The sequence below is a fragment of the Phodopus roborovskii genome, unplaced genomic scaffold, assembly GCF_943737965.1.
Source record: "Phodopus roborovskii unplaced genomic scaffold, PHOROB, whole genome shotgun sequence".
Taxonomy (NCBI): domain Eukaryota; kingdom Metazoa; phylum Chordata; class Mammalia; order Rodentia; family Cricetidae; genus Phodopus; species Phodopus roborovskii.
This window is the reverse complement of record NW_026125665.1, coordinates 1,615,564-1,641,688: the sequence shown is the minus strand read 5'-3', so window position 1 is coordinate 1,641,688 and position 26,125 is coordinate 1,615,564. Positions and strand designations below refer to the sequence as shown.

Genomic DNA, 26,125 nt, shown 5'->3' with positions numbered 1-26,125 from the left:
TCTTATAAAACCAGTATGCCAGCATGTGCCTCCTCTGAAGGTATAACCTCCCTTCTTCCATAGATACTAAGTGGTCTCCCAGGATAGACTGTTGTCCAGGCATGGGGGCTGCAGATCCTAGGTTCCAGGTCAGAATAGTGCTGTGTGCTAGCTCCCCCTGTATTGTTAGGGATGGTGGGACCTGCAGGGACGAAGAACCGTCTGGATGCCTGCACTCTGTAATGAAGCAATTTGATGACTCCTGGCATATTTTGGGTCCTGATGTTAGTAGCATCTTAGTATATGCATGCCAGTAACAGAGATACACAGTTATGTGACTTCTTGGAGAAGTGTGAACAAAAATCTCACCACATATAGGACATGAACAACAGACCAAGGAAATGAGTCTGGATAAACCAGGGCTTTATTGGAGGCTCCTTATAGGAGTATGCATGGCTCAAGCAGCTGAGTCACTGAAAAACCCACTGTGGGCAACAACTACAACCCTGCAGCTCCCTGCACAACAGCTTGTAGGCAGCTCCACTTAAGAATCTCTCCCAACAGTTCCTGCTTTGTAAGTTTTGGGAGGGGCCCTTCATGACTCCTACTCCCTCAGGGCAGAAATGGTGACAAAACAAACAGCCCCATATAACACAGCACACCATGTGCAATGACAGCCCCAGGGGAGAGTGAGTACTTGTCCTTCGTGCATGAGGCCCTGGGTTCTACCCCTAGCAATGCCAACATACATATATGGATGGATGGTGGGTGGGTAGAGCTCCACTCCTAGTGTCCACAGGAAAGGATAAGGAGCACCCCTGAGCCCTACCCTTGTAGTAGAAATAACAAGCTGGTTCCACATAGCCCACTCTAAACTGACACTTAGCTGTTCAGAATATGGTACATCACAGAGCCATCAGGTATCAAGGCAGTGTCTACTCTAGATATGCAGAGGCTCCAGACATTGTGGCTTGTGAGGTTAAGTCCTATGAGTTGCAACCTACATGGGCCTTTGTGGAGGTCTCAAAGCCAACAGTTGCTACCGCAGCTCCTGAAGGCCCCTCCCCAGCATGGGTCCTCACTGCTTTCCTCCTTGGCCCAGGACTAAGATAGACTCACTGTGTAGTCCTAGCTGGTCTGGACCTCTCTATGTAGAGCAGGGCTAGTTGTGAACTTGTGAAAATCTCCCATTTCTTGCTCCTGAGTGCTGTGGGCCACTAGTCCTGGCCTTTGACTCAGGTTCTACCACATACTCGGTAATTTCTGGTTATTCTTCATGTGGACCTGAGGATCTTGACTCTTTGTGGGCCTACATGTAGCCACCAGCACCAGCTCAGCTGTTCTGTCAAAGTGTTACAGCTCTAGAAGAACACCTGGTCCTCCTCCATCACTGAACACCTGGTCCTCTTCCATCACACAACACCTGGTCTTCCTTCATCACACAACACCTGGCCCTCCACCATCACAGGCTTTTTTGTGAAATTTCCTTTTGGGTTACTGCACAGAGGCCACCTGTTCCCTGTTGTCTTAGTCCTCTGTCACTGTAAATTGAATGCTCTAGATGGCTTCATTTATTTATTTGTTGGTTGGTTGGTTGGTTGGTTGGTTGGTTAGTCGATTAATCGGTTTCTCTGTGTAGTTCTGGCTGTCCTGGAACTCACTTTGTAGACCAAGCTGTCTTCAAACTCAAGAGATCCACCTGCCTCTGCCTCCCAAGTGCTGGGATTAAAGGTGTGCACCACATCTGGCTAAGATTGCATGATTTTTAAAGAAGAAGAAGGGTTACAAGCTGGGCATGGGGGAGGGTGAGGGGGCGTCTGGTGTATCATTCTATCACTTGGGAGGATGAGGCAGGACGATGGTTGCTAGCTCAAAATATAAATTAACAGGCTCAGAAGAGATGGCTCAGAGGATAAAAGTGCTTGCTGTGCAAGTGTGGGGACCAGAGTTTGAATTCCCATGTGAAAATCTGGGTGTGACTTCATGTTCTTGCAACCCCAGCATGCTTTGACATGAGGCAGACTGAGCACATGGGGACAGTGCTTCAACCACACACCTGAGACATGCTATTTAAATTTTTTTTTGTTGGGTTGGAGAGATGGCTCAACAGTTAAAAGCACTGGCTGCTTTTGCAGAGAACTTGGATTCAATTCTCAGCACCTACATGGTGACTCAACCACTGTTACTCAAATTTCAGGGGATCTAACGGCCTTTTCTGGCCTCCATAGGCACCAGGCACACAAATGGTGCACAGTACAAGCAGAATCCCCACCTCCACACACACAATATTAACAGTCCCCTAAATTAAAAATATGCATTATGTTTACATATACAAATGCACATATGGAGATCAGAGGATAATTTGCAGGATTTGGGTCTCTGCTTCCACCATGTGCATACCAGGGATTGAAGTCATGGTGTCAAACTTGGCAGTAAGAATTTTTACCCACTGAGTCATTTCTCCTACCCTGTGCCTTGACTCTTGCCTGAGTCTCTGAGTGAATAGCTCAGAGCTGGCTCTGGGGACAAGAATGCTGTTGTTCTAGGGCCAGGGTGGAAGCCATGGAGATTCTAGGCCCAGGTCTGAAGTGTTTTCTTTGTACTCTACAGGCTTTTGGAAATGCCAAGACAGCCCACAATAATAACTCCAGCCGCTTTGGGAAGTTCATCCAAGTCAACTACCTGGAGAGTGGCATCGTGCGGGGGTAAGTTACTCTGTATGTGTGCCTCTCAAGCTAAGGCTGGAACCCAGGGCACCCTGTGAGCTTAGCCAGGGTGCTCCTGGAGTGTACCCGCATCTGCAGATGTGGTGTTGAAGGTTTTAGGTTTATGCGGTGAGGATCTTCTCTGGCCCTTGAGTCAGAACCTGCCAGGCTATATAGCCTGCTTGCTGGTCTTCGTAAGGTTTCCACTTTGTGAGGTGTCAGGGTTTCATGGGCAGACCCCAGTATCAGCCATGTGTGATACCCCAGAAAGAGACAGTGCTGGGCAGCAACGTGATGTGATGGTCCAAGGAAGTACCAAAGGGCATGCAGTGGCTGAGCAGAGGTGGTTGGATAGATTCATGGGTAGAGGGATAGATGTGTGGGTGGCTGGATTTATACATATATTTTGTGTATAGGCAAATGGAAGCTTGGATGCTTGAGTGGATTCCTGGGTGAGTGGGTAGATTAAAGGGTGTATGGAGGGGTTGGTGTATGGTGGGTGGATGGGTAGGTTTAGATTTATGGGAGGATTGGTAGATTTTGTGTAAGGGAGGTGACTTGATTTATGAGTGGACTGCTAGACTGAAGACTCTCAAGTGGGTCGGTGGGTAGACTTGAGCTGGAGGAATCAGATTCAAGAGTGAGTGGGTGGGTGGTTGTATACGCAGATGGATTAATGGATGGGTAGATAGATTTTTGGGTAGGTATGTTGGTGGGTGGGTTGGCTCATGTATGAATTAATGGCTTTGGTGGGGGTAGGAGATAGGTGGTTGAATAGAAAAACAGGTTAGGTTAGTGAGTAGGTGGGTGGAAAGATGTGTATGTAGCTCAGGGCTGGGTGGATCTGTTGCTAGACAGAAGGTTCATGGGGCAGTGGGTAAGTAAACAGACAGACCTTTAGGGCAGTGGGTGAGTAGTGAGTAAACAGATGGACCTGTGGGGCAGGGAGTAAGCACATCTGGATTGTGAACTAACTAAATCTCTCCTGTTAGAGTCTAAAGACTGCTTTTGGCTTTTGGGCCATTATTAGGGTAAATCTGGGCTGCTGGAAGCCAACAATGCTGTACAGTGACAGTTTATCTAGTAACCAGGTGGCTGCAGAGTAGCTAACAGGAGGGTAGCATATACAGGAAGAGTCAGGACTCTGGAGGGGCAGTGAGGGTGGCATGGATTTCATCCTGCTGTTAAAATGACACACAACTTCAGACTTACAAATCATTTACTTTGGAATTTTCTGTTTCTTATTTTCTAACCTTGGGTAACTAAAATCCACTAAAACAGAACATGAAAATGGATAAATAAGAACTTGGTTAGGTCATATACACAGGTCTGTCAGATACACTGGCCTAGTGAAATAGCCAAGCTGACCCTTACCTAATGGGTACAGCCTGCCCCTCCCAGCCCACAGGCTCCCAGTTCAGGATGGATCAGCTTTTCTCTTGGGGGCACAACCATGCTCAGCAAGCTGCCCTGCTGCTACCCACACCCCTGCTCTGCTGCCACCCACACCCCACACCCCTGCTCAGATGCTGGTAGTGGGTTCAAGAAAGGAATCCCATGTTGGCCAGCATCCATGTTCCAGCCTACCTTCCTGGCCTCTGGGCTGCCACGGCCTTGTGCCACACTGTTTATGACCCAGGGCTGCCTTTGCCTGCTGTGTCTGGTCACATTCCTGTCACTGTTCCTTCACAATACCAAGGGTCAGGGCCAATCTGAGCTCAAGTTCCCCATTCCTGAGGCTTCAGTTTTCTGTGTGTGCAGATTGGCTCAGAGGGAATCTCTGCTCTCACAGGACCCCCTATTGGCCTTAGATCTTTAAAACCCAAAATTAGGCAAGGTGTGGTGGCTCATGCCTTTAATCTCAGCACTCAGGAGGCCAAGGTAGGAAGATCACAGAGTTCAAGGCCAACCAGGGCTACACAAAACAAAAAACAAAAACAAAACAAAACCCCAAATTAGGAGCTGGCAGCTCGTGCAGAGGACCCAAATTAAATTCTCAGTACCCAAATGGTGATCACAACTGACTGTAACTCCAGTCCTAGGAGGTCTGATGCCCTCTTCTAGCCTTCATTGGGCACTGCACCCATGGGGTACCCAGACACACAGTCAGGCAAAATACTAATACATATAAAATTAAATTCAGTGCCAAAAGGAGGGCATTTTGGGGGTCAGGTAAAAACCTGGGACAAGGTAATCTCCTAGGAATCTACGAGGATGATCCCAGGCAAACCGACAATAGCAGATATATAGCCTGAACTAGCCATCTCATGCATGTGACCAAATTGGTACCTAGCCAAATTTATCAGCGAGGTTTCATTCACTCATTAACTGATGGAAACTGACACAGACCCACAGCCAAACATTAGGCAGAGTTCCGGAATCCTGCAGAAGATGAGGAGAAAGGATTATAGGAGCCAAAGGGGTCAAGGACATTACCAGAAAACACATAGAATTAACTATCTTGGGCTCATAGGGGCTCACAGAAACTGAATAGACAACAAAAGGAGCCTCATGAGACTGACCTAGGTACTATGCATATATGTGACAGTTGTGTAGCTTAGTACTCTTATTGGTCTCCAAATAATGGGAACAGGACCTGCCTCTGACTGTTTTAATAGCTTTGGGGGCCCTATTCTTCATACTGGGTCACCTTGCCCAGCCTTAATACATGGAGAGGTGCTTATTCTTGCTGCAACTTAATATGTCATGTTTTATTGATACTCATGGGAGACCTGCCCTTTCCTAACAGAAATGGAGGAAGAGTGGGTTAGGGATGGAAACAGAGGGGAGAGAGGGACTGGGAGGAGAGGAAGGAGGGGAAACTATGGCTGGGTGTAAAACAAAAATATACATTTTTAAAAGTTTAAATTCAAAATCTAAAAAGCTGGAGATGTGGTCAGGAATGGAACCCCTGCCTAGAATCTAAAAAAGAAATTACCAAAGACTCGGGGAGGGAGCTGGCCAGCTGTTTTCCAGCAAGTGCTAGCCTGGTTCCACAGAGCTGGCCTGTGCTATGCTCCCACCCCTAGATGCAATGAGAGTCTGACCCTAGAAACATAACTTAGGACAAGGGTCACAGCTGAGTGGCTGAGGGAAGAGAAGGAAGTGTTTGTGTGACCCAGCACTTCGGCCAGAGGCAGGGGGATTGTGAGTTCCAGACCAGTCTTGGGCTCCATAGCAGGGGATTGTATCTGTTAAAAAAAAAAACCAAACCAAACCAAACAAACAAAAAACAAAAGGAAGAAAACCATCTTTCTCTTACTTAGCTTATTTATTCAAAATTATTTTGTGTGGATGTTGTCTGTGCTGTGTGTGTGTGTTGCCCATAAAGGCAAGAAGAGGTTGTTCAGTCTCCAGAAACTGGACTTAACAAGAGCTGCCTTGTAGGTGCTGGGAATGGAGCCTGGGTCCTCTGGAAGAGACGAGCTAAGCTATTGCTCCAGCCTCTTCTCTTGTTTAAAGGAATCACCAGTCCAGGCAGCAGCTTAGGAATCTGCTCTGTGCTCTTGAGTCTCTTGCAGACCTGCAGACTGAATGGCACTGTTCTTCAGAGGGTGGATTTCCATGAGTTCAGGGTCAGCCTGCTCTATCTACACAGTGAATTCCAGGGTAGCCTGGACCACACGGTGAGATCCTATCTCATAACAACAGAAAATAAATTAAAAGCAGACTCAGGTGGAAAGGTCCACAAACCCTTACAGGTCCAGCCCTGTCAATCCCATTGGGTGTGGAGGGAGCTGGCCAGGCCCCTTCCTTCCTATAGGATCCTTTAGGGGCTTCAGTTCCTTATCTGTCATTGGGACCTACAGCACCTGCTCTGTGTGTGTGGGAGGGTTGTCTGAGAATGCCTGAGATAATGCCCAGAATACCACAGGTCCCCCCAGAAATGTGTACTGCCATTCCTATAGCCCAAGCATCCAGTATCCAAAACTTTAATCTAAGATGTTTCAGGTTCTCTGAGTCAGCGCACTACAGCTGGAAAATGCCACACCCCTGCTTCCAGGGATGTGCCCAGTCAAAACTAAAAATATTGTATGAAGGACCTGAGTGGTCCTAGGAGATGGCTAAGATGCTAAAATGCTGTGTGATGCGAGCACCAGAGTTTTAATCCCCAGAACTCTCATGAAAGCTGGGTGGGCAGGTGTAGCAGCCACCTGTTATCCCAGTAATCCGGAGGCAGAGGGGAAGGATCCCTGGAGCAAGCCAGCCAACTGGACTGGCCAAATTGATGAGCTAAGTGCTTATTAAGAGACCCTGCAAGACTCAGATTGTGTGCTATGTGTAGAAAGATCTATATGTGATATACATAACTGATATACATAACATCTTACCACATACATGCAGATACTCCAATCTATAACATGATAAATAAGAATCTGGAAAATGATAGACTGATGGATGTTTATTCGGGAAGAAATCACTTACACCAGAAACAGATGACTGCTGCAGGTTCCCATCCCAAGGATGCCTCTAGATGTTCTCTATCTCCAACCAGGAAGCAAGAGAGTGAGCTAGAGTCCGGGACCCCAGACCTAATCCCTCCAGGTAACACCTGCACCTGTCCCCATGACCCCAATGGGTGTGGTCAGTGCAACAGGTGCAGGTGGGGTGGATATCTCACTGCGATTCCACTTTTAGTCTAAAGAAAAGATTTAGGCTTGATATAAAACTATATACAAAAACAGTAAGTATCAACTATGCTGTAGGAAAAGGAAAATTTAAAAAATACCGAGTTAAGACCTATTGCCAGTGAAGTAACAAGAGCAAATGGCAAGAACTATATATCCAGTCCTAGGGTGAAGGCATAACAGCGATTACTATAGAGTTGTCGTAAGCTAGAAAGCTTAAGTCTTGTACCTAATATTTCTATCTAGGAAGAGAGAATAATAATTGTGACAGTCTAATCTTCAACCTCATCAAAGACATGAGAAGGAAGATAACAACGCGAGGATAGGCAGGAAGTGCAGGCAAGTAGCTTCCAAACAATGCAGTGAAGACAGAAACAGCAGGCTACCTGGACAGTCACCTAAAGTCTCACAGCAACATTGGGGCAACCAGTTTTGGCTAAGGCCTAAGTATCTGACAGAACACTACAGAAGCAGGGAGGTAGAAAGGCTGTTTTACCCTGACTTGGCAAGGTTCAGCAGTCTTCTATGTTTGTCTCCTGCATGCACAGTAGGACAGCACATCCAAAGTCAATGGTCAAGGTGGGGGCAGTTCTTTGCCCAAGAGGCCATTAGCTGAGGAAAAGATGGACTCCAGAAGGAGTGACATTAGTGCCCAACATATTCTTGGGAAAAGTTTGGAGCATGTCTCATGTCTCATGTCAACGGAGAACTAATATTAAAACATTTAAATGCCATGTTCTGTACATCTATGAAGTGTTTGAAGATCTAACATCTATGTATGACTAATCTCATAGGTATAGGAAACCTGGGTGAAGATAATCTGTAATACTCAGGAACCTGGCTGTATGAATGATTGAAACTTCCCTAAGCAAGGACAGTGACTTTAGCAGTGTAACTATATACATGTAAATCTCTAAAACAGAGGTAGAATTGAAATGTCTTGACCAGAAGTAGTGCAACATGATAAAAAAATATCCTAAATTATATCAGTATACAAAATGTCTTGAACATGTGTAAAAGTATACATACATAGAATATGATAAAGATATTGTGCACAAAACATTGAAAACAGAAAGATCGTACACAATATGACAAAATATACAAATCATCCGAGAAAAAATACAAACTTAATTTTACATAAATTACAACATATAAGAATCTATAACAATATAAGTTGTATATAACTGATAATTACTAAGATAATTCACAAGAAGGTAAGTTAATCTACCTATATCCCATCTAAACCCTACCCTTCCCAACTATACCCTATACCTGTCTAAAAGAGATACCCGAGTCTGAGCATCACCTTCCATACCCAACCCTAAAACCAACCCTATGTAGATGAATATTATCCCTTAATGCCAACAGTAGGGAAAGGAGGCATCATTATCTTAAGATGACTTCCTGCTGAAATGGGACAACTATGACTCCATGGGATCCTGTAGGAAAAAAAATTAAGACAACAAAATTTCACTAAGGGACTAGCTGTAATATTTGTAGCTAGTCTCTGCATGACAGGAAATGCTTAACTGAAGTTCTATCTGAAACTTTGGCCAGGGTGTAATAAGAAGGTGCACCATTCTTGCTAGCTAGTCTGGAGTTGTCTCAAGCATTATAATCCCAAACCAGTTTTAGGGTGATGTTTGTCCAGATGCATCAGATTGAATTAAGTGGAGTCGATGAAGTAGGGCCCCATCTTCTTTCCAGAGAGTTCAAAGAATGCTGTTAGGAAATGTTATTGTTCCTTGTGGAAAACTTAAACATCAATATCAACATAACAATTTCAACTTTTATGGGTATGCATATTGGGAGAGGAACATTAAGCATGAAAATATGTATGAGAAAAATTAGGATATCAGAGGGAAAACCGAGTTTAGACAAACGACAGTCCCCAGATTTTGTTTTCTTTTGTCTTAACACCAATTGGCTTCTTGATATAAGGCAGAAACTCTGAATTTAATTTTAACAACATGCTTGAATTTAGAGGAGGAAAGCCAAATCCAACTCCAAAGCCAGCATTGATTTACATGAATTGGGACTAAAAGAGTAGTAAGAAGTAAATAGAAATAGATTTTGTATAGAAATAGTTTCACTAGAATTAAATATTGGTACCATATATCAGATTCCTCTTTGTTAGATGGTTCTTTCTGGAGAGCTATCTTCTCTTCTTTAGGTACCTACACGTTCAGTGTTTTTGGCTGTTTGACGATGGGTGTTTTCTGTTTTCATGTAAAGACAAGAACAGAACACTTTCCCTACCTTTAAGAGGTTTCCATACAACTCATGGGAAATACTTTGGTGGATGACTTGTCTTTTCTCCTCATTAAGAAGTTTCTCTTGTTCAACTCGGACCTTGATCAACTTAGATGGTATCCACAGCTTTTCTTGTCCTGTAGATACAAAGGCCACCAACCCCTAACCGAACATAGCACATATCCTGGTTTCCATACTGAGGTCAAAACATCTTTGAAGTACAGTGGCTGGTTTAGTTCAGAAGTGTTTTCTATTGTCCAGTATCTTTCTGTGGCTGTTTGTCCTTTCTCATTACCATTAAGAAAGTTTAATGTTAATAAAACATCTTGGGTGTCTTGGTTCCCCTTGTCTGTTTATAGAACATTTCTTTTAAAGTATGATTAGATCTTTCAACTACTGCCTGTCCTATAGGGTAGTGTGGTATACCAGTTATGTGCTTAATGTTATAATATTCAAAAAACTGTTTCAGTTTGTTGGAGACATATGCCGGAGCATTGTCAGTTTTTATTTGTGCAGGTATACCCATATTAGCCATTACCTCTAATAAGTGTGTGATAACAGAATTAGCCTTTCCAGAGTTCAGAGCAGTGGCCCATTGAGACCCTAAAAAATATGTCTATAGTGTGGTACACTTATTTTAATTTCCAAATTCTGCAAAGTGAAACACATCCATTTGTCATATTCCTATTTGTTGGTTTGGTTATAGAATGAGCAAGTAGAACATTTTCTTACTATTTCCTTAGCTTGTTGCCAAATGATAGAAAAATCCTTTTTTAAACCTTTTCTGTTCACATACATGGTGGGGCTTTTTTTTTTTTTTAATGAAACTCCAAGGTCTCTAGCACACTTCTTATTAATAACTGATTGACTTCGTCATTGCCTTGTGCTAGAGGACCTGGCAGACCCGTATGGAATCAGATGTGTGATATATATATATATATATATATATATATAATGAGTCCTATTCCTGATAGTTTCTTGTAATTGCATAAACAATGAAGTTAATTCTGTATTATCAGGAATGAATTCTGAAGTCTCAATGTGTAAGATGACCCTCTCTGCATATTGAGAATCAGTAACTATATTGAGAGGTTCTGTAAAACTCATAAACACCATGAGAATGGCATACAATTCTGCCTTTTGTACAGAGTTATAAGGGCTTTGAACTACATTTATATTTCCTGATTTATATCCTGCCTTACCTGATTTTTTGATCAGTGTAGAATGTAGGAACTCTAGAGATTGGTGTTTTTCTTATAATGTGTGGAAGTATCCAAATCGTTTTCTTTGTGAATTTGATTCTCTCACTTTTGGGATAATTGTTGCCAATTGTTTCCAAAAAGTTGCTGCAAGCTCTCTGCCAATATTCATTATCTTTACATAAGGAGGAAATTTTTTCATTTGTTAAAGTACTATAATTTCTGCTGGGTCCCTTCCTGTCAGTTGACGAAGTCTTAATTTCCCTTTTAAAATCAAGTCATGTATGGATACAGCAAGGACCTGTGGGGATCAGAGGTCAGAGGCTCCTGCTCTTCAGTAGTGGAGGCAGCCAGGGGCATGCTTCAGTGGGTAAAAGCACTTGACATGCAAGCCTGACAACCAGAGTTCGATATCCAAGAAGCCACATGAAAAGCCAGGTGTGGTGCACATCTGTCATCCCCACATTCCTTCAAGAGAGATGGGCTTCAGAAACTACAGAATCAGACAAAATCTGGGAGCCAGTCTAGAGTGTGCAGTAACACAAACAGAAGATTAGTTAGCTGTAGTTGTTGCCTGACAGCCAAGAGGCAGTCTGAGAGAAAAGCCTTGATTGACAGATAGCCTGGACCAGACTGGTCTGTAGTACTGTCTGTGGGGGTTTGTCTAGATTTCTTCCCTAGGTTACTTTTGATAAGTGTCTTTGTCACAGCGGTCCCAAACATTGTCCTTTGACACACATCCTCATGCATTGCACTATCACACTAAATAGACATAACTTAAAGTGAGGGGATGGAGTGCAGCTCAGCCACACAGTGCTTGCCTATATGGCTAGGTATTAGGAGCAACAACTCAATAAAAAATAGGAAAACACTTAAATATAAAACATGGCATGTTGTACAGTGCTGGCACATACCTTTAATCCCTGCACCTGGGAGGCAGAGGCAGAAGGATCTCTGAGTTCAAAGCCAGCTGACTATTTGTCTGCCTGTCAGTAAGTAATCAAGTCATGAAAGTCATCTCTGAGCGTACACTGAAGTTCCAAGTCAGTGTCTACACAAGCAGATTCCTGATGTCCCTCCAGCAGCATTCTGCTGTTGAGGAGGCTTCATTCTCTTCACCTTCCCAGGGCCAGTCTAGAGTCCTTCACCTGCCCTGGGATGGCCTGCTGGTCCTGTCAGGTTTCCATGTACCATGTTCTACCCTCTCTGCCTGGGAACGCATTGGTTAGCCAATTCCTGACTCTTAGTTTGAAGTCAGAACATAGGTTGTCTTCAGGGCATTTGCAGCAGGCATTATATCATGGTACCACATGCTAGGCCAGAGCAGAGATGTGGTTAGGGATGTGACTCCCTTGTTAGGGAGGCTGTCTAGCAAGTATAGGGCCCTGGGTTCCCCCTCAGCACCATAGAGACCCTGTGTATGGTGCACATTAGCTCAGCACGCAGAAGGGACAATTGAGGAGAGCAGCAGTTCAAGGCCAACCTCAGCAACACAGTGAAGTCTGTCTCAAACACCAGAAAAGTACAGTGGACCTTAGCTCAGTAGAGTATGTGTAGTGACATGTAAGTTAATCCTAACACTCTGGAGACACAGGGAAGGGATCAGAAGTTGATAGATATCCCCTATACACATTAAGTCATAGGCCAGCCTAGGCTATATGAGAACCTGAATGAAACGAAGGGAAAAAAGAACAAGCATACAATATCCAAGTGGAGGTCTTGGCTTAGACATAGATAATGGCCCTAGAATCCCCAATGAGGGGCTGGGGCATGGCTCGGGAGTAGAGCTCCCACCTGGGATCTCCCAGTGAATGTCTGGGGGCTTGGCTTAGGGATGGAGCCCCTGCCTAGAATCCCCCAGTGAGGAGCTGGGGGCATGGCTTAGTGATACAATGCTTGCTTGATATTTACCAGTCTTGGTTCCATCCTTAACTCTAGCCAAAACAAAAAAACTCAAAGAAGAAATATCAATACTAAAATGTAACCTTATCCCCCCCCCTTTTTTTTTTTCTTTTATGACAGAGCTGTTGTGGAGAAATACCTGCTTGAAAAATCGCGCCTGGTATCCCGGGAGAAGGATGAGCGGTGGGGCGTGATTTTTTTTGTTTGTTTATGTATATGGATGTTTTGCCTGTGTGCTTGTAAGTGCATTGCCTGTGTTCCTGGAGCTCAGGGAGATCAGGAAAGGGTGCCAGGACCCCTGGAACTGAAGTTATAGGGGATTGTTAGCCAGCACATGGATGCTGGGAACTACTGCAAGTCCTCTGTAAGAGCAGCCATTTCTCTAGCCCTCAGGGTGTGGGATTTGGCTGAACACAGTCCTGCTCAAGCTCACAGAGGTGAGGGACCAAAGGGAAGCCATGCTCTCCACTCCATATACCTGGTGCTATGGCCTCCAGCCTTGTGCCCCTTACTGCCCAAGCTGAGAGTTGCATGCCCAGGCTATTCTGAAATATGCTTGAGTAACACCTCAAAGCTGGCACAGGTGCACATTCTGTGAGCTTTAGGCGACACTGAGGCAGGAGGATCTCAGGTTCCAGGCCAGGTGGGGCCTCGGTGAAATAATCTCAGAATAACAAATCTGTGCTTAACAAGTGGATGAGACTTGTGTCCCCTGCTCCTGCACCACTTACTCACTTGAGGAGTTTCCTCTTTTTTTTCTAACAATGCTTAAGTTTTTATTTATTTATTAAATCAGGGTCCCTCTGTGTAGCCCTGTGAACTCACTCTGTAGACCAGGCTGTCCTCAAATTCAGAGATTGCCTGCCTCTGCTTCCCAAGTGCTGGGGTTAAAGGCGTGCACCACCACACCAACCAAGACTTCTCTTAACTTTATTTCAATGTGTATGTGTACACATGCCTATGTGGTCAAAGGACAACTGGAGAGTCAGTTCCCTCTCTCTTCCAAGCATGTTCTGGGGGTTGAACTCAGGTCCCCTGTTTAGCAGCAGGTACCTTGACCAGCTGAGCCATCGCACCCACACTTTCCTGGGCTATGGACCTGGTCGGGCCCTGACTCCCCTTGCTGGTCACCCACAGGAATTACCACGTGTTTTATTATCTGCTGCTGGGTGTCAGCGAGGAGGAGCGCCAGGAATTCCGGCTGAAGCAGCCTCAAGACTATTTCTACCTCAACCAGGTAAACTGCTGCAGCCACAGTGCCACTTCTGTCCCCAAAGCTATCTGCTACAGGGAAGTCAGAGGCCACCAGCCTGGCCCTTCTGGGCCCCCAGCCTAGCCCTGAGAACACACACAAAGGCTGCCATTCATTCCCAGCCCTGACCCTCCTTCTATCCAGCCCAGATCACCCTGCTCACTGCCCTCTTGGCCAGAAGTGCCTGAGTGCCCACGCCTTTGTTTTTATCAGCATAACTTGAATATTGAAGATGGAGAAGACCTCAAACATGACTTTGAAAGGCTCCAGCAGGCCATGGAGATGGTGGGCTTCCTACCCGCTACCAAGAAGCAGTAAGTGGGCTACTGAGCCCCTTGAGATCTGACCTGCATACCCCAAGAGAATAGAGGGTATTCCATACAGAGCACAGGAGAGGGCTGCAGCCATGAGCTGGGAGGAAGTAGCTCAAATCAGTTCAGCTGTGTGTGATGGTCCATACCTGCCATCCCCACACTGGAGAGATTGAGACAGGAGGGTTGCATGTTCGAGGTCAGCCTTTGCTGCTTAGTGAGATCTTACCTCATAGAAATTTTTTTTAAAGACAGAACAACAAACATATAGGCAGGAAGATGGTTGAAAGTTCAGGTACAGCCTGGCCTCCATAAGCAAGACCCTGTCAGCAAGAGCAAACAAGCAAAAGAGTTAAAGTGAGTTTACATAGTGGTGTATATTTGCACCCTCAGTGCTTGGGAAGATAGGTGAGGCTAGCCTGGGCTACATAGCTTGAATCCATCTCTAAAACCAATAGGGCTAGAGCTGGAGCACAGTTGGTAGCAGGTGTGAATCCTGGGTTCTGTCTGCAGCAGCACTCAGGAATGGGGACAGGGTGTGGAGTGGAGAGCACCCTCAGCCTGGCTGCATAAGATAGTGCTGCAGAAACAAGCAAGTGATATAGACCACAGTAACCTTTCTCTGTGTCCCAGGATCTTCTCTGTCCTCTCAGCCATCTTGTACCTGGGCAATGTCACCTACAAAAAGAGAGCCACAGGCCGGGACGAAGGTCTGGAGGTCGGGCCCCCTGAGGTGCTGGACACCCTATCTGAGCTCCTGAAGGTACCTCTTATCTCCACCATCCTTCCTCGTCTTTGCTTCCAGGTCCCTGGCATGGTAGGGCAAGACAAGTGGAGGAACATCTGTCATGGCCTGCTTCCTCTGTCTTTCTGAGATATCCCCTCCTTGTTGTTGTCTGTATGTCTGACTACACAAACTGTGGTAGGAGAGGCACTGGGTGGTTAAGATGTTATACTCTTACAGATAGAACTCAGTCCTCAGATGTGCCTGTGACCCCAGCCTCTATGGTCTCCTTCATTCAGGGATACATATCCACATACACATTTCAGTGTAAACAAGTGAAACCATGGTTTCCTGGGCTGTTGCTGTCACTGTGTGTAGCAGCGGCTTATCTAGTATGCACAAATCTCTGTCACATACCAGCCACACATAAACTTCATGTGCTTGCATGTGTTTGTCATCCCAGTCCTAGGGAGGTAAACGCATGGAGATAAGCAGTTCAGGGCCAGCCTGGGCTATGTGAAACCTTGTCTCCAAAAATCATGAATTGGAAGCCAAAGATGATCAGAAGTTAAGAGCACTGGCTGCTCTTCCAAAGGACATGAGTTTGAATCCCAGCACCCACATGACAGCTCACAACATTCTGAAACTCCAGTACCAGGATATTTGACAATTTCTGATGGCCTCAGGCATCAGGTATACATATAGTGCATGACAGATTTTAGACAAAACACCCACATGCATACTTTTGTGGGGTTTTGTTTTTGTTTTAGAGAGTTTTTCTTTGTAACCTCAGCTGTCCTGGAACTTATACCATAGACCAGGCTGGCCTCAAACATAAATTATTTTTTAGCAGTTAAATTTAAAACATATAGTTAGGGGCTAGGTGTGGTGGCACAGGCCTGTCGTCCTGGCCACTCAGAGGCTGAGACAGGAGTCTCCAAATTCAAGACCTGTCTGAGTACCTTAGTGAGACCCCTCCCTGTCCCCAACTCAAAATAAAAAGTACATGAGGGGAGCTGAGGATGTGGCCTATGACAGTCACTTCTATTGCACACATGGGATCCCAGGCCCCTAGGTGATGGTTGGAATTGGGGAGTAAAGTTGTGGAAAACTCTAGGTACAGTCTCCTCTGTTGGCTCTCACCTGGAAGGCATTTGTTAAACTGGGAGCACTACTGGCACCTAGTGGCTGGAGGTAGAGATGCCACCCTAAGCCTTCAGTGTAGAGTTTGAGCATCCTAAGATTGTTTCCTTCCTTCCTTCCTTCCTTCTTTCTTCCCTCCTTCCCGCCTTCCCTCTCTTCCTCCCTCCCTCCCTCCCTCCCTCCCTCCCTCCCTTCCTCCCTCCCTCCCTCCCTCCCATGCTACTGTAGATGGAACTGTGGGGCCTGGAGCTGGCTAGATGAATCTTAAATCTTGTCCTGATGAGACAGACCTCCAGCTTGCCTTTCTGTCTTATTTTTTTAGATAGAGTTTTACTGTGACTGGCTTAGAACTTAGATCTGGTCTCAGCCTCCAGAGGGCAGGGATTAAAGGCCTGTGCTACCACACCTGGCCTTGTGGGTTTTTGTTTTCAAGTTTTGTATTACTTTTTTAGTTTTTATTTACCTGTTATTTTTGAGACAGGGTCTGGCTGCCTGGAACTCACTATGTAGACCAGGCTGGCCTTGAACTCACAGAGATGTACTTTCCTCTGTTTCCTGCTACTAGACTTAAGAAATCTAGCACACCAGGGTCAGGGGATTGTTTGATTTTGTTTCTTAAGATTTTTTTTTTTTTTAGTGTGTATATGTGTAGGTCTGTGCTTATGCATGCAGTGCCTCCAGAGGCCAGAAGAGGGTGCCAGGTATAGGGAGGCCCTTCCCAGCCCAGCTCTCTCCTAGTTCTCTTGGGCTGGCCTCCAAGATTCAGAAGCCCTGAGGAGTGTCTCACCTCCCTGCCTTTCTTTCCCCACCCTGGAAATAGGTGAAGCGGGAGACCCTAGTGGAGGTCCTGACCAAGAGAAAAACAGTGACAGTCAACGACAAGCTTATCCTGCCTTACAGCCTGAGTGAGGTGAGTGTGTGCCCAGGGGTGGGGCTTTAGACCTGCAGAACCAAGGGACCTCAGCTGTGGGCAGACCCACTTCCTGTGGCTTTGCTTCTCATGAGATCTGTCTCATGTGCAGCTGCTGCTGAGCCACAAAGTGTAGAGCCCCATATGGAAAGTCCTTTCTCCTCACACACACTGGAGAGCTTGATCTATGAGTTGGGTACAATATGAGGTTAGCAGTAATGCCTCTTGGAACAGATTAGAAATAATAATAGCATACTTAGTCTCATGGACTTGGCCTCATGGCTCAGAATACAGGTGTTTCCTGTGGTTCTCCTTTTCACTTGAAGGGAGTCTTTCTGAGCGAATGTCAACTGCCAGCATCTACTCTTTTTATTTTCTTATTGACTAGCAGCAATTATACTCTATATGTGGGCCTTAAATTTGCAACACCCTAACTGCCTCTGGGATGATGGGTGCATGTGCCCTACTGTCCAGGCCATCATTAGGTAGATTTGCTCTTCTTGAACACATGCACTACAGTTCAGGACACTGGTTGATGATTGTGTGACTGAAAGGCAGGCAGCATATAACACCAGGATCTACTGGATCACCAGATGACGCCTGACCCAGATGAGGTACAGCCATCTCAAGATGTATCCAGTCTACATCACATGTGCTCAAGAGTTTTTTAAAGTATTGAGTTGTTAATTCTGGAAGTTTCCAGCCATAGGTGGCTCCAGATACTGAAACTATAGATAAATGAAGACCCATGGCTCAGAACCACTGAGCATTACCCTTTGTGGTTCCAGATGTTCAGTGGCCATGCAAGTCCAACATGATTTGGGACAATTCTGGCTCCCCCCCCCAAGTTGGTTTTGTAAATAAAGTTTTATTGACATAGGCATGCTCGTCCATTTACATCCTGTTCAGTGCTGCTTCTGGCTGCAGTTGCAGTGCTCAGTAGCTGCAGTGGAGTCCCCAGGCCCCTAACGCTGAAGATATCAACTCCTTGCCTTATTCTGGAAAGAGATGACTGGTCTCTGTGCTATCCTCTCAGTTTGCTGGTGTACTGTTCCTGATACAGTTCTCTTAGCTCTTGACATATCAAGAGCAATTTTGTGACTTGCAAACTAAATTTGATGACACTAGGAAAGGCCCTGGTAACAGGGCATGGGATGCTCCCTATAGGGACCCTACCCAGGGGAATCAGCTTACATTTCCAGCAGGGACCATGGACAGTTTGAGCCTTTGTGGGCCAAAGCACCCCTGACAAGACTTGACATCTCTGAAGTGAACCTACACATGTGGCTCAGGTGTTCCCTAGAGAGACTGTATGAGCAAGCATCCCCAGCAGAGGCAGTATTCTGTGTGGTGACATTGCCACGACATCCAGGAAAATCAAAACCAGAGGGACATGTCTAGCAGCTGAAGGCAGCTGGCCATGTCCATTGTGAGGAAGATAGAATAGACAGTCCTCACAGTAGTAGGTATGCAGAGAAGTGCTTTTTTGGCTGTTCATGGTAGTTCCATAGTTGTGCAGGTGGCATGGCTGATCTCATACATACCTCAGCTGGCATGCCATGCTGCACACCCATACTAGGTGCTGGACCCTCAGGCTCTGAGTCTAAGTAACAGGTATGACCCAGTGGCAGTGTAGGAGCAAGCAGACTTCAACATGAGGAAAGTAAAAACCCCGGTTGAGGGCCAGGGGGTGGCACAGTCGTAAAAACGCCTGCTTAAGGATTCAGATCCTTATAACACCTTCAGAAAGCTAACCGTGGTGACACCCATCTGCATCCCCAACCCCTGGAGAGAGAGTCTAGAGAATCAGTTGTTTAATATTGTCCTTGGCTACACGGCAAGTTTAAGACCAGCCTGGGATATAAGAGACTTTATCTATGAAACTAAGACAAAATTAGAGTGGTTCCCTGAATCTCAGTATCATGTCCTGCACCTGGCATGTTGCCCACCCCAGGTGAGACAACCCTCTACCCACAGGCTATAACTGCCCGAGACTCCATGGCCAAGTCTCTGTATAGTGCCCTGTTTGACTGGATCGTGCTCAGGATCAACCACGCCCTCCTCAACAAGAAGGACATGGAAGAGGCTGTTTCCGTGAGTGTATAGGCCATGAGCTGGCCAAGGACAGACTCCATCCTTGAGACAAACCATGGAGGCTAGGAACCTGTGGGGTCTCTGCAAACACGAGGGTTGGTAGAGGACCTCTTACCCTTTACAGGAACCCAGGCATCTGCACTTGGTGTCTGAATGAGTGCAAAATAAGACAAGTGTGCTTGTCCAATCTTTGTCCCAGCTCTGCTCAGCATATAGGCACTAGACCCTTGGTTCCACCCTTATTGCACATAGGGAAACCTAGTTCCATCAATAAGTAGTAATAGTCCTGTTTTGCAAAAATAATGGGTGCCAAGCTGGTGGCAGCTGTTTGCACTGACATCAGGACCACATATCCTCACTCATGCAGCAAGCTCAGCTTCCCTGGGAGGCCTGGCTATAAGTACACCTTGTCTCCCCAGTGCTTGTCCATTGGTGTCCTAGACATCTTCGGCTTTGAGGACTTTGAACGGAACAGCTTTGAGCAATTCTGCATCAACTATGCCAACGAGCAGCTGCAATATTACTTCACCCAGCACATCTTTAAGCTGGAGCAGGTGAGAGCTGGACACCTACTCCCTATCCTCAGCCCAGTACCCTGAAGGCCCAGTGGTTCCCCTCAGTACCAACAGCACGGGGCTTGGGGCCATAGGTTCCCTAGTCTCCAGTTTTCTGTCCCTGTATTCAATGACACACTCAGCCCTCCCAGAATCTTTCAACCTTTCCAAATGCTCAGATGCCACTGCAACAAGGCAGCGGTGTGCACATTCTGTCATAGCATTTGTGTGTCCCCTAAAGGTGTCCAGGGTATGTCCCCTGTGTCTTGTCCTTTAATCATGGCAGCCTCTCTGGGGTGGCAGGACCCATAGGTATAGAGGGGAAGGCACATTCCACAGCCATATCTGAATTGTCTAAGGCTCCATCCCAGTTACACGCTTACACTCCCACCCCCTCACCCCACCTCACTTCTACACTCCCACAGGCCCTGGAGACCTCCTTCCGTCTTTCTGTCTCTGTAAATTTGGTGATACTCCAGCCCTTGGTCACTGGAGTTATACAGTGTTTGCATTTCCACTGCCAGGGTGTTTGACTTAGAAGAATGGCTCCATTCTCATCCCTGCTCAAGTGTCAGCATTCCATTCCTGTTTAAGGCATCTCATGGCTAGGTTGTGTTGAATTTATCCAGTCACCTGTCTCCTGTGGCTTTGGTATTTTGACTTGTAAACACACATGTACAAGTCCTCTTGGACTTGCCTTTTTTATTCTCTTGAATCACACTGAGGGGAAAATTGCTGGAGCCACCCATGGCTTTCTGAATTGTTCACAGTTTACAGGGCACCATCTCTTTGTTGCCCATGCATGCAGCCTGAAGGGATCAGCTGGGCTAGTTCCTGTAGGTAACCAGCAGGGGAAGTCAGTGTAGGGCTTGTAAGTCTTGTAGATTTAACTGTGGCCATGGCTCATTGGTAAAGCCCCTGCCTACAATCCCCCAGTGAGTGGCTGGGGAAGTGGCCAGGGGTGGTCCCTGCCTAGAATCTTCCAGTGAGGGGCTGGGGGAGTGGCCAGGGGTGGAGCCCCTGCTTAGCTTGTGCAATGTCCTCAGTTCAGCCCCATTGTGTTCAGGGAGCCCCCTTTCTGAATCCAAGATGGGGCCCTCCTTAACTTTCCTCACCCTGCAGGAAGAGTACCAGGGCGAGGGCATCGCATGGCACAACATTGACTACACCGACAATGTGGGCTGTATCCACCTCATCAGCAAGAAGCCCACAGGTCTCTTCTACCTGCTGGATGAGGAGAGCAAGTGAGTGTCCCTTCCCTGGTTGTTCAGCTGATGCCAGAGTGGGGACCAAGTCAGGTTCCTGGAACTGCTCAGCTTCTTACATGCATTTTCCAAGTCCCTGGGCCTCCCTTTTCCCTAGTGCTTGTGCAGCATTGCTCTGGAAACAGCGGGTGTGTGGCTCACCTGTGCTGGCTGAACACGTGTTCACAGGAGGGCTCCTATGTCCTGGGAGCAGGGCTAGTGTGTGCTCTGCTGGGAAGGTGAAAGTTACCAGCTGCCCCAGCAGAAACAGGTGGCTTTGAATTGGTTGCCATGGCTGTGCTGACAAGTCTTTCTCTTGTGGTCCTGGAGAATACATGCCCCCCAGTCAGGAAACTGTCAGAATCTCAAGAGTCCAATCTGTGACAGGTTCTCCTGGAAATACCTGAAGCGGCCCAAGGAACTTTCTCTGTGACAGGTGCTGTGCCTGTGGTGAAGCTGGAGACTCTGCTGTTGGAGCTCCTTCCTGGTGTGCCCAGAACCCTGGGTTCCATCCCCACACCACATAACATTCTGGCATTCTTGAGAGAAGGGGGATAGGTCCCAGAATCCCCTGCAGCTCCTCATTCCCAGCACCCTGCTGCAGACCCTGTACTTTAGGCCAAATCCCCACCCTGTGTAGTAGAGATGAGCAGAGGAGAAAAGGGCTGGATGAGCACTGTGACAAGAGTCACAGAAACTGGGCTCTGTCTGCAGCCCCTGAGGGAAATAGTAAGGGGTCGGCCAGGGTTACAGCCTTCTGCTACAAGCAATTTCACTGGGTAGTCTGTGTCAGGCTTTATTTTAACATGTATTGTTGTTTATTAAGTGTTGGTGTGGTATTGTTGGGTGTGGGGTGAGTTTTTCGGTGACAGGTCGGATGTTGTTGGGTAGCAGGTCGGTTGTTGTGTTGGTGTGTTCATTGTTGGATGTCTGTTGGATGTCTGTTGGGTTGTTGCAGGTGTGTTGTTGGGTAGCAGATATATTGTTATTGGATAGCAAGTGTGTTATTAGGTAGCAAGTATGTCCTTGGGTGGTATGTTGTTATTGGATAGCAAGTGTGTTGTTGGGTAGCAGGTGTGTTGTTGGGTAGCAGGTATGCACTGTGCATGCAAAAGTCAAAAGACAACTTTGTTGAGTTCTTTGTCTCCTTCAACCATGTGGTTCCTAGGGATGGTACACATGTTGTCTGGCTTGACCACAAGTACCCTCACCTGCTGAGCTGTGTCTCTAACTGATTTGAGTTTCCTGAAATAGCAATGTTAATATTTATCACTGAAATTTTTATTTTATTTTATTTTATTTTTTTTTTTTTGGTGCCCAAGGCAGTGAATAGTCCACCTCCCAGACCTTCTGCTAAGCCCTCAGTGGTTGTGTCTCCCCTACCAGACAGACTTTGCCTCCCCTGCCCCTTCCCCAGCTATAGAGCCCTAGGGCTGGGCATCTGGCGCACACCTGGCATTACCTGTGTTTACAGTGAGGCTGGGACCAGCTCTGTGTGCTGAAACCCAGAGAGCTAGTTCCCTACCGAGTGGCAAATATAGCCAGGTACAAGGAGCCTATTATTCTTCCATCTCCTCCCTCCCAGACAGAGCAGAGCCTGGCTTTATCTGTGAGGCCATGCCTCTTTCAGCTCCAGGGCACACATCCAGGTACACATGGACCCAAAGCTAGAGGCTCCTCTAGTGTGGTATCTGAGAAGCTGCCAGGTCCATGCCTGGGAGATTGATAGAAACCAGCATTGGTCTACAGTGAGGTGGGGAGCAGAAGCAGCTTTGTATGGTGTACAAGAATTGTGCCCCCTGGACCTTGTTCTGTGTTAATCCTGTGGTCTCACACTTGCCATAAGAGTGTTCAGTACATAATAAGAAGCTGATAAATGGGCCGGCTAAGTAGCTTAGTCAGTAAAGATGACTGCCAGTAATCCTGAAGACCTGAGTTCAATTCCCAGGGTCCACATGGTGGACAGAGAAACCCAACTCTTCTTGCAGGCTACACATGTGTGTATGTGCATGTATGCATGTATGCATGCAGCATGCCAATAAAAAAAATAATTAAAGGGGTGCTGGCATCCATCCTGTCCTCTTCTCTTGAATTCTCTGCCCATTCTGCCTGGCATCAGCCCTCCTCAGAGCGGCTCAGGTGCCTTCCTACTCTGCACTCAGTGTGAGTTCTTGACTGACTGTGTCTTCTCTTGTCTGCAGCTTCCCACATGCCACAAGTCACACCCTGCTGGCCAAGTTCAAGCAGCAGCATGAGGACAACAAGTACTTCCTGGGCACACCAGTCCTGGAACCCGCCTTCATCATCCAGCACTTCGCAGGCAGAGTGAAGTATCAGATCAAGGTGGGTGCAGCCCTGTGCCCACATTGAGTTCTTGGACCCTTTGCTGTTAGTTAGGCACATTCTGCCCCCTCAATGCCAGTCAAGCCAGAATGGCAGGGTATTGTCAGCCCTTTTCTGTCATGCTCCTGGGGGTATCCCTGGGCTCCAAGGGGTGACCAACCACTCCCGCCTCACCAGGACTTCCGGGAGAAGAACATGGACTACATGCGCCCCGACATTGTAGCATTGCTGCGGGGCAGTGACAGCTCCTATGTGCGCCAGCTCATCGGCATGGACCCAGTGGCTGTGTTCCGCTGGGCTGTGCTGCGTGCTGCCATCAGGGCCATGGCGGTGCTGCGGGAGGCTGGGCGCCTGCGTGCAGAGAGAGCTGAGAAGGCAGCAGGTAGGGACTGGAGGGCTTCCCTCCATGTGCCAACCCTGGGAGCAAGCAGCATGGTTGACAGTTACAACTCATTCTAAATCTGGGCATGGTTGTGTGGGGCCCAGTCAGAAAATCATGACTTTAGACTAAGAAAGTTAATGAGCCTTGTCTTCAGGACTAAAGAGGGTTGAAGTATAGCTAAGCAGTAGAGTCCCTGCCTAGAACCCCCAAGTGAGGGACTGAGGGTGTGGCTCATGGGTGAAGTCCCTGCCTAGGATCCCCCAGGGAGGGGCTGGGGGCATGGCTCAGGATGGAGTCTCTGCCTGTAATCCTCCAGTGGGCTGGGACATGGTTTGGGTAGAGTGCTTACATAGCATGTATAAGGTCTTAGGTTCAATTCCCATTTCATCAAAAGAAAAAAAAATTGCTTACTCCAAAGAAATAATAGCCTTTGTGCTGTGAGAGACCTGACAAACAGTGTGCACTCTGTGTCTCCAGCTGGAATAAGTAGCCCTGGCACTCGAAGTCACATGGAAGAACTACCAAGAGGAGCCAACACCCCTACGGAAAAACTGTACCGGTGAGTAAGACTTCAGTGAAATGTTATTGTTTACACGAGTGTGGGATCTTCTACTATCTACCAGGGTCCTTGTAGCCCTGAGTAAGTTCACAAGAAGCTGAATGGATTCAGAGCCTCAGAACAGAAAGATACTTACTTGGTGTCCTTCTCTCCCCAGAAGGCAGATCCCGGAAGGGAGTGGGCTGGTCAGCACAGAGGATGATTTTTGTTCCTCTGGCCTGAGAGGATGGGGGGCAGGGGCGGGAACTAGGGTCCTTAGCAGCTGCAGAGGGACACAATGATGACGGAGTCTCCCAGTGTGAGGGTGCAGCTTCCCTGTAGAATGCTGGGCTCCTGATCCTGAGAGAGACCTACATTCTGTCCCCCAGGGCTGGGATGTACAAGAATGGTTCTTCTCTCATCTGAACCCCATAGTACATTTTTCTGAGTTCTTCCACCTGAGTGGGAGGAGTTTGTGAGCCTGGACCTAAGCCCTTCCTTGTCTCCAGAAGGCTATAAAAGTGCATGGGAACTAGGATGGGGGTGTTGACCTGTGCTTGCAGCTACTGGGAGACTGAGACAAAAGAATTGCAAGACCAAAGCTAACCTGGGCTACAGAGCAAGACCCTGGTAATCATAAAAGGGTTGGAGGTACACCTCTATGTTGTGGTACTTGCCTAGCACAAATGAGACTGGGTTCAGTTCCCCTGCACTGACCCAAAAAGTAGGGGCACTTGGAATGTGGCAGGTCAGTCATGCTTGACAGCTGTCCAGAAGAAGTTCAAGGTCAAGAAAGTGTTTTCCTAGTAGCCTGAGCCACAGGCCCCATGGGGATGGGAACTGTCAGGGTGGGCATGGTAGTACACATCTGTCAGCCCAGCTGTTCAACAAAAGCCTGAACAGGAAGACTGACAGAGTTCAGCCTGGGCTGTGTAGCATAACCCTTAATCAAATTAGGAGTTAGCTTTTTGTCCAGAGGGGCCGAGTAAAGGAGATTCCCTCCCCCACCCCCGGCTGTTTCTCTCCGTGGGAGTGGCCCGTGCCTAGTTGAACTGTGTCAGGGCTTCATGTCTGCCAGGTTCACTGAGCTTCTCCCTTGCAGCTGTGCAGGGCTAGATTTCTCCTTTGACCGCTCTGAGGAGTTGGATGTTAACGCTTTTGAGGACATCATGGCTTTCTATGAGACCAGGAAGTAAGTAGCAGCCAGGCCTTCGCACCCAAGACCAGGGAGGCACAGGTCAGGGCCGCCGTCTGGTAGCTCAGAGCAGTGTCCTTCCTGGGTACACACTGCCACATTTGGCCAGGTCAGGGCACATGTGGGGTTGGCAGAAGCCATGGCCACTACTCTGAGCACTCTAGACAAGAAGGCCATGTAGGAAGTGAAGGGACCCATTAACCCTGTGTCACCCATGTTGTTTTTGCTCTTGTGCCTCCCTGGAGAGCATGGGAGCGGAGGTAAGTTTGGCATTCATCTGGGCATGAGGCATGGTGCATGTATCACAGTATGGGGGCTGCACACAGGGGCTCCTTCAGGCCAACTTTCAGAGCCTAAACATGCTTTTAGAACAGCTTAAGTGAGACCTGTGAGATGGCCTACTGGGTAAAGGTGCCACCAGACCTGCCCACATTGGTTTGAATCCTAGAACCCACATGGTGGAGAGAATCAACTTCTGCAAGTCGTCCTCTGACCTACATACACACTCAAATGTACACGCACATACACAAATGCACCCTCAGATAGACAAATAGACACAGACAGACAGGCACACATGCACTCTCCAGACAGACACAGATGTACCTCAGACAGACACATACATGCACCCTTAGACAGACTCACACACCCTCAGGCAGGCAGGCAGGCAGACAGACAGACAGACAGACAGACAGGCGCACGTGCACACGCACCCTGAGACAGACACAAATACACAAGTAAATACTGAATAACAAGCGAGAGCCAGGGCAAG

At 47.2% G+C, this 26,125-nt stretch overlaps 1 protein-coding gene across 9 annotated transcripts in view; it reads left to right on the top strand.

The window, feature by feature from the left end:
* Positions 1–26,125, top strand: part of Myo9b (myosin IXB) — a 71,708-nt gene that overhangs the window by 19,669 nt on the left and 25,914 nt on the right. For 5 of the 9 annotated variants that reach the window (XM_051178171.1, XM_051178168.1, XM_051178170.1 and 2 more), the window contains exons 2-14: positions 2,590–2,684; positions 12,787–12,849; positions 13,804–13,903; positions 14,132–14,232; positions 14,863–14,992; positions 16,917–17,006; positions 18,984–19,100; positions 19,520–19,654; positions 20,777–20,898; positions 23,100–23,241; positions 23,419–23,623; positions 24,101–24,182; positions 25,264–25,353. In XM_051178171.1, the coding sequence (XP_051034128.1) occupies positions 2,590–2,684; positions 12,787–12,849; positions 13,804–13,903; positions 14,132–14,232; positions 14,863–14,992; positions 16,917–17,006; positions 18,984–19,100; positions 19,520–19,654; positions 20,777–20,898; positions 23,100–23,241; positions 23,419–23,623; positions 24,101–24,182; positions 25,264–25,353 (1,472 nt within the window). The remainder of the gene's footprint in view (positions 1–2,589; positions 2,685–12,786; positions 12,850–13,803; positions 13,904–14,131; positions 14,233–14,862; positions 14,993–16,916; positions 17,007–18,983; positions 19,101–19,519; positions 19,655–20,776; positions 20,899–23,099; positions 23,242–23,418; positions 23,624–24,100; positions 24,183–25,263; positions 25,354–26,125) is intronic. The other 4 variants (XM_051178174.1, XM_051178175.1, XM_051178173.1 and 1 more) reach the window with 1 other exon arrangement.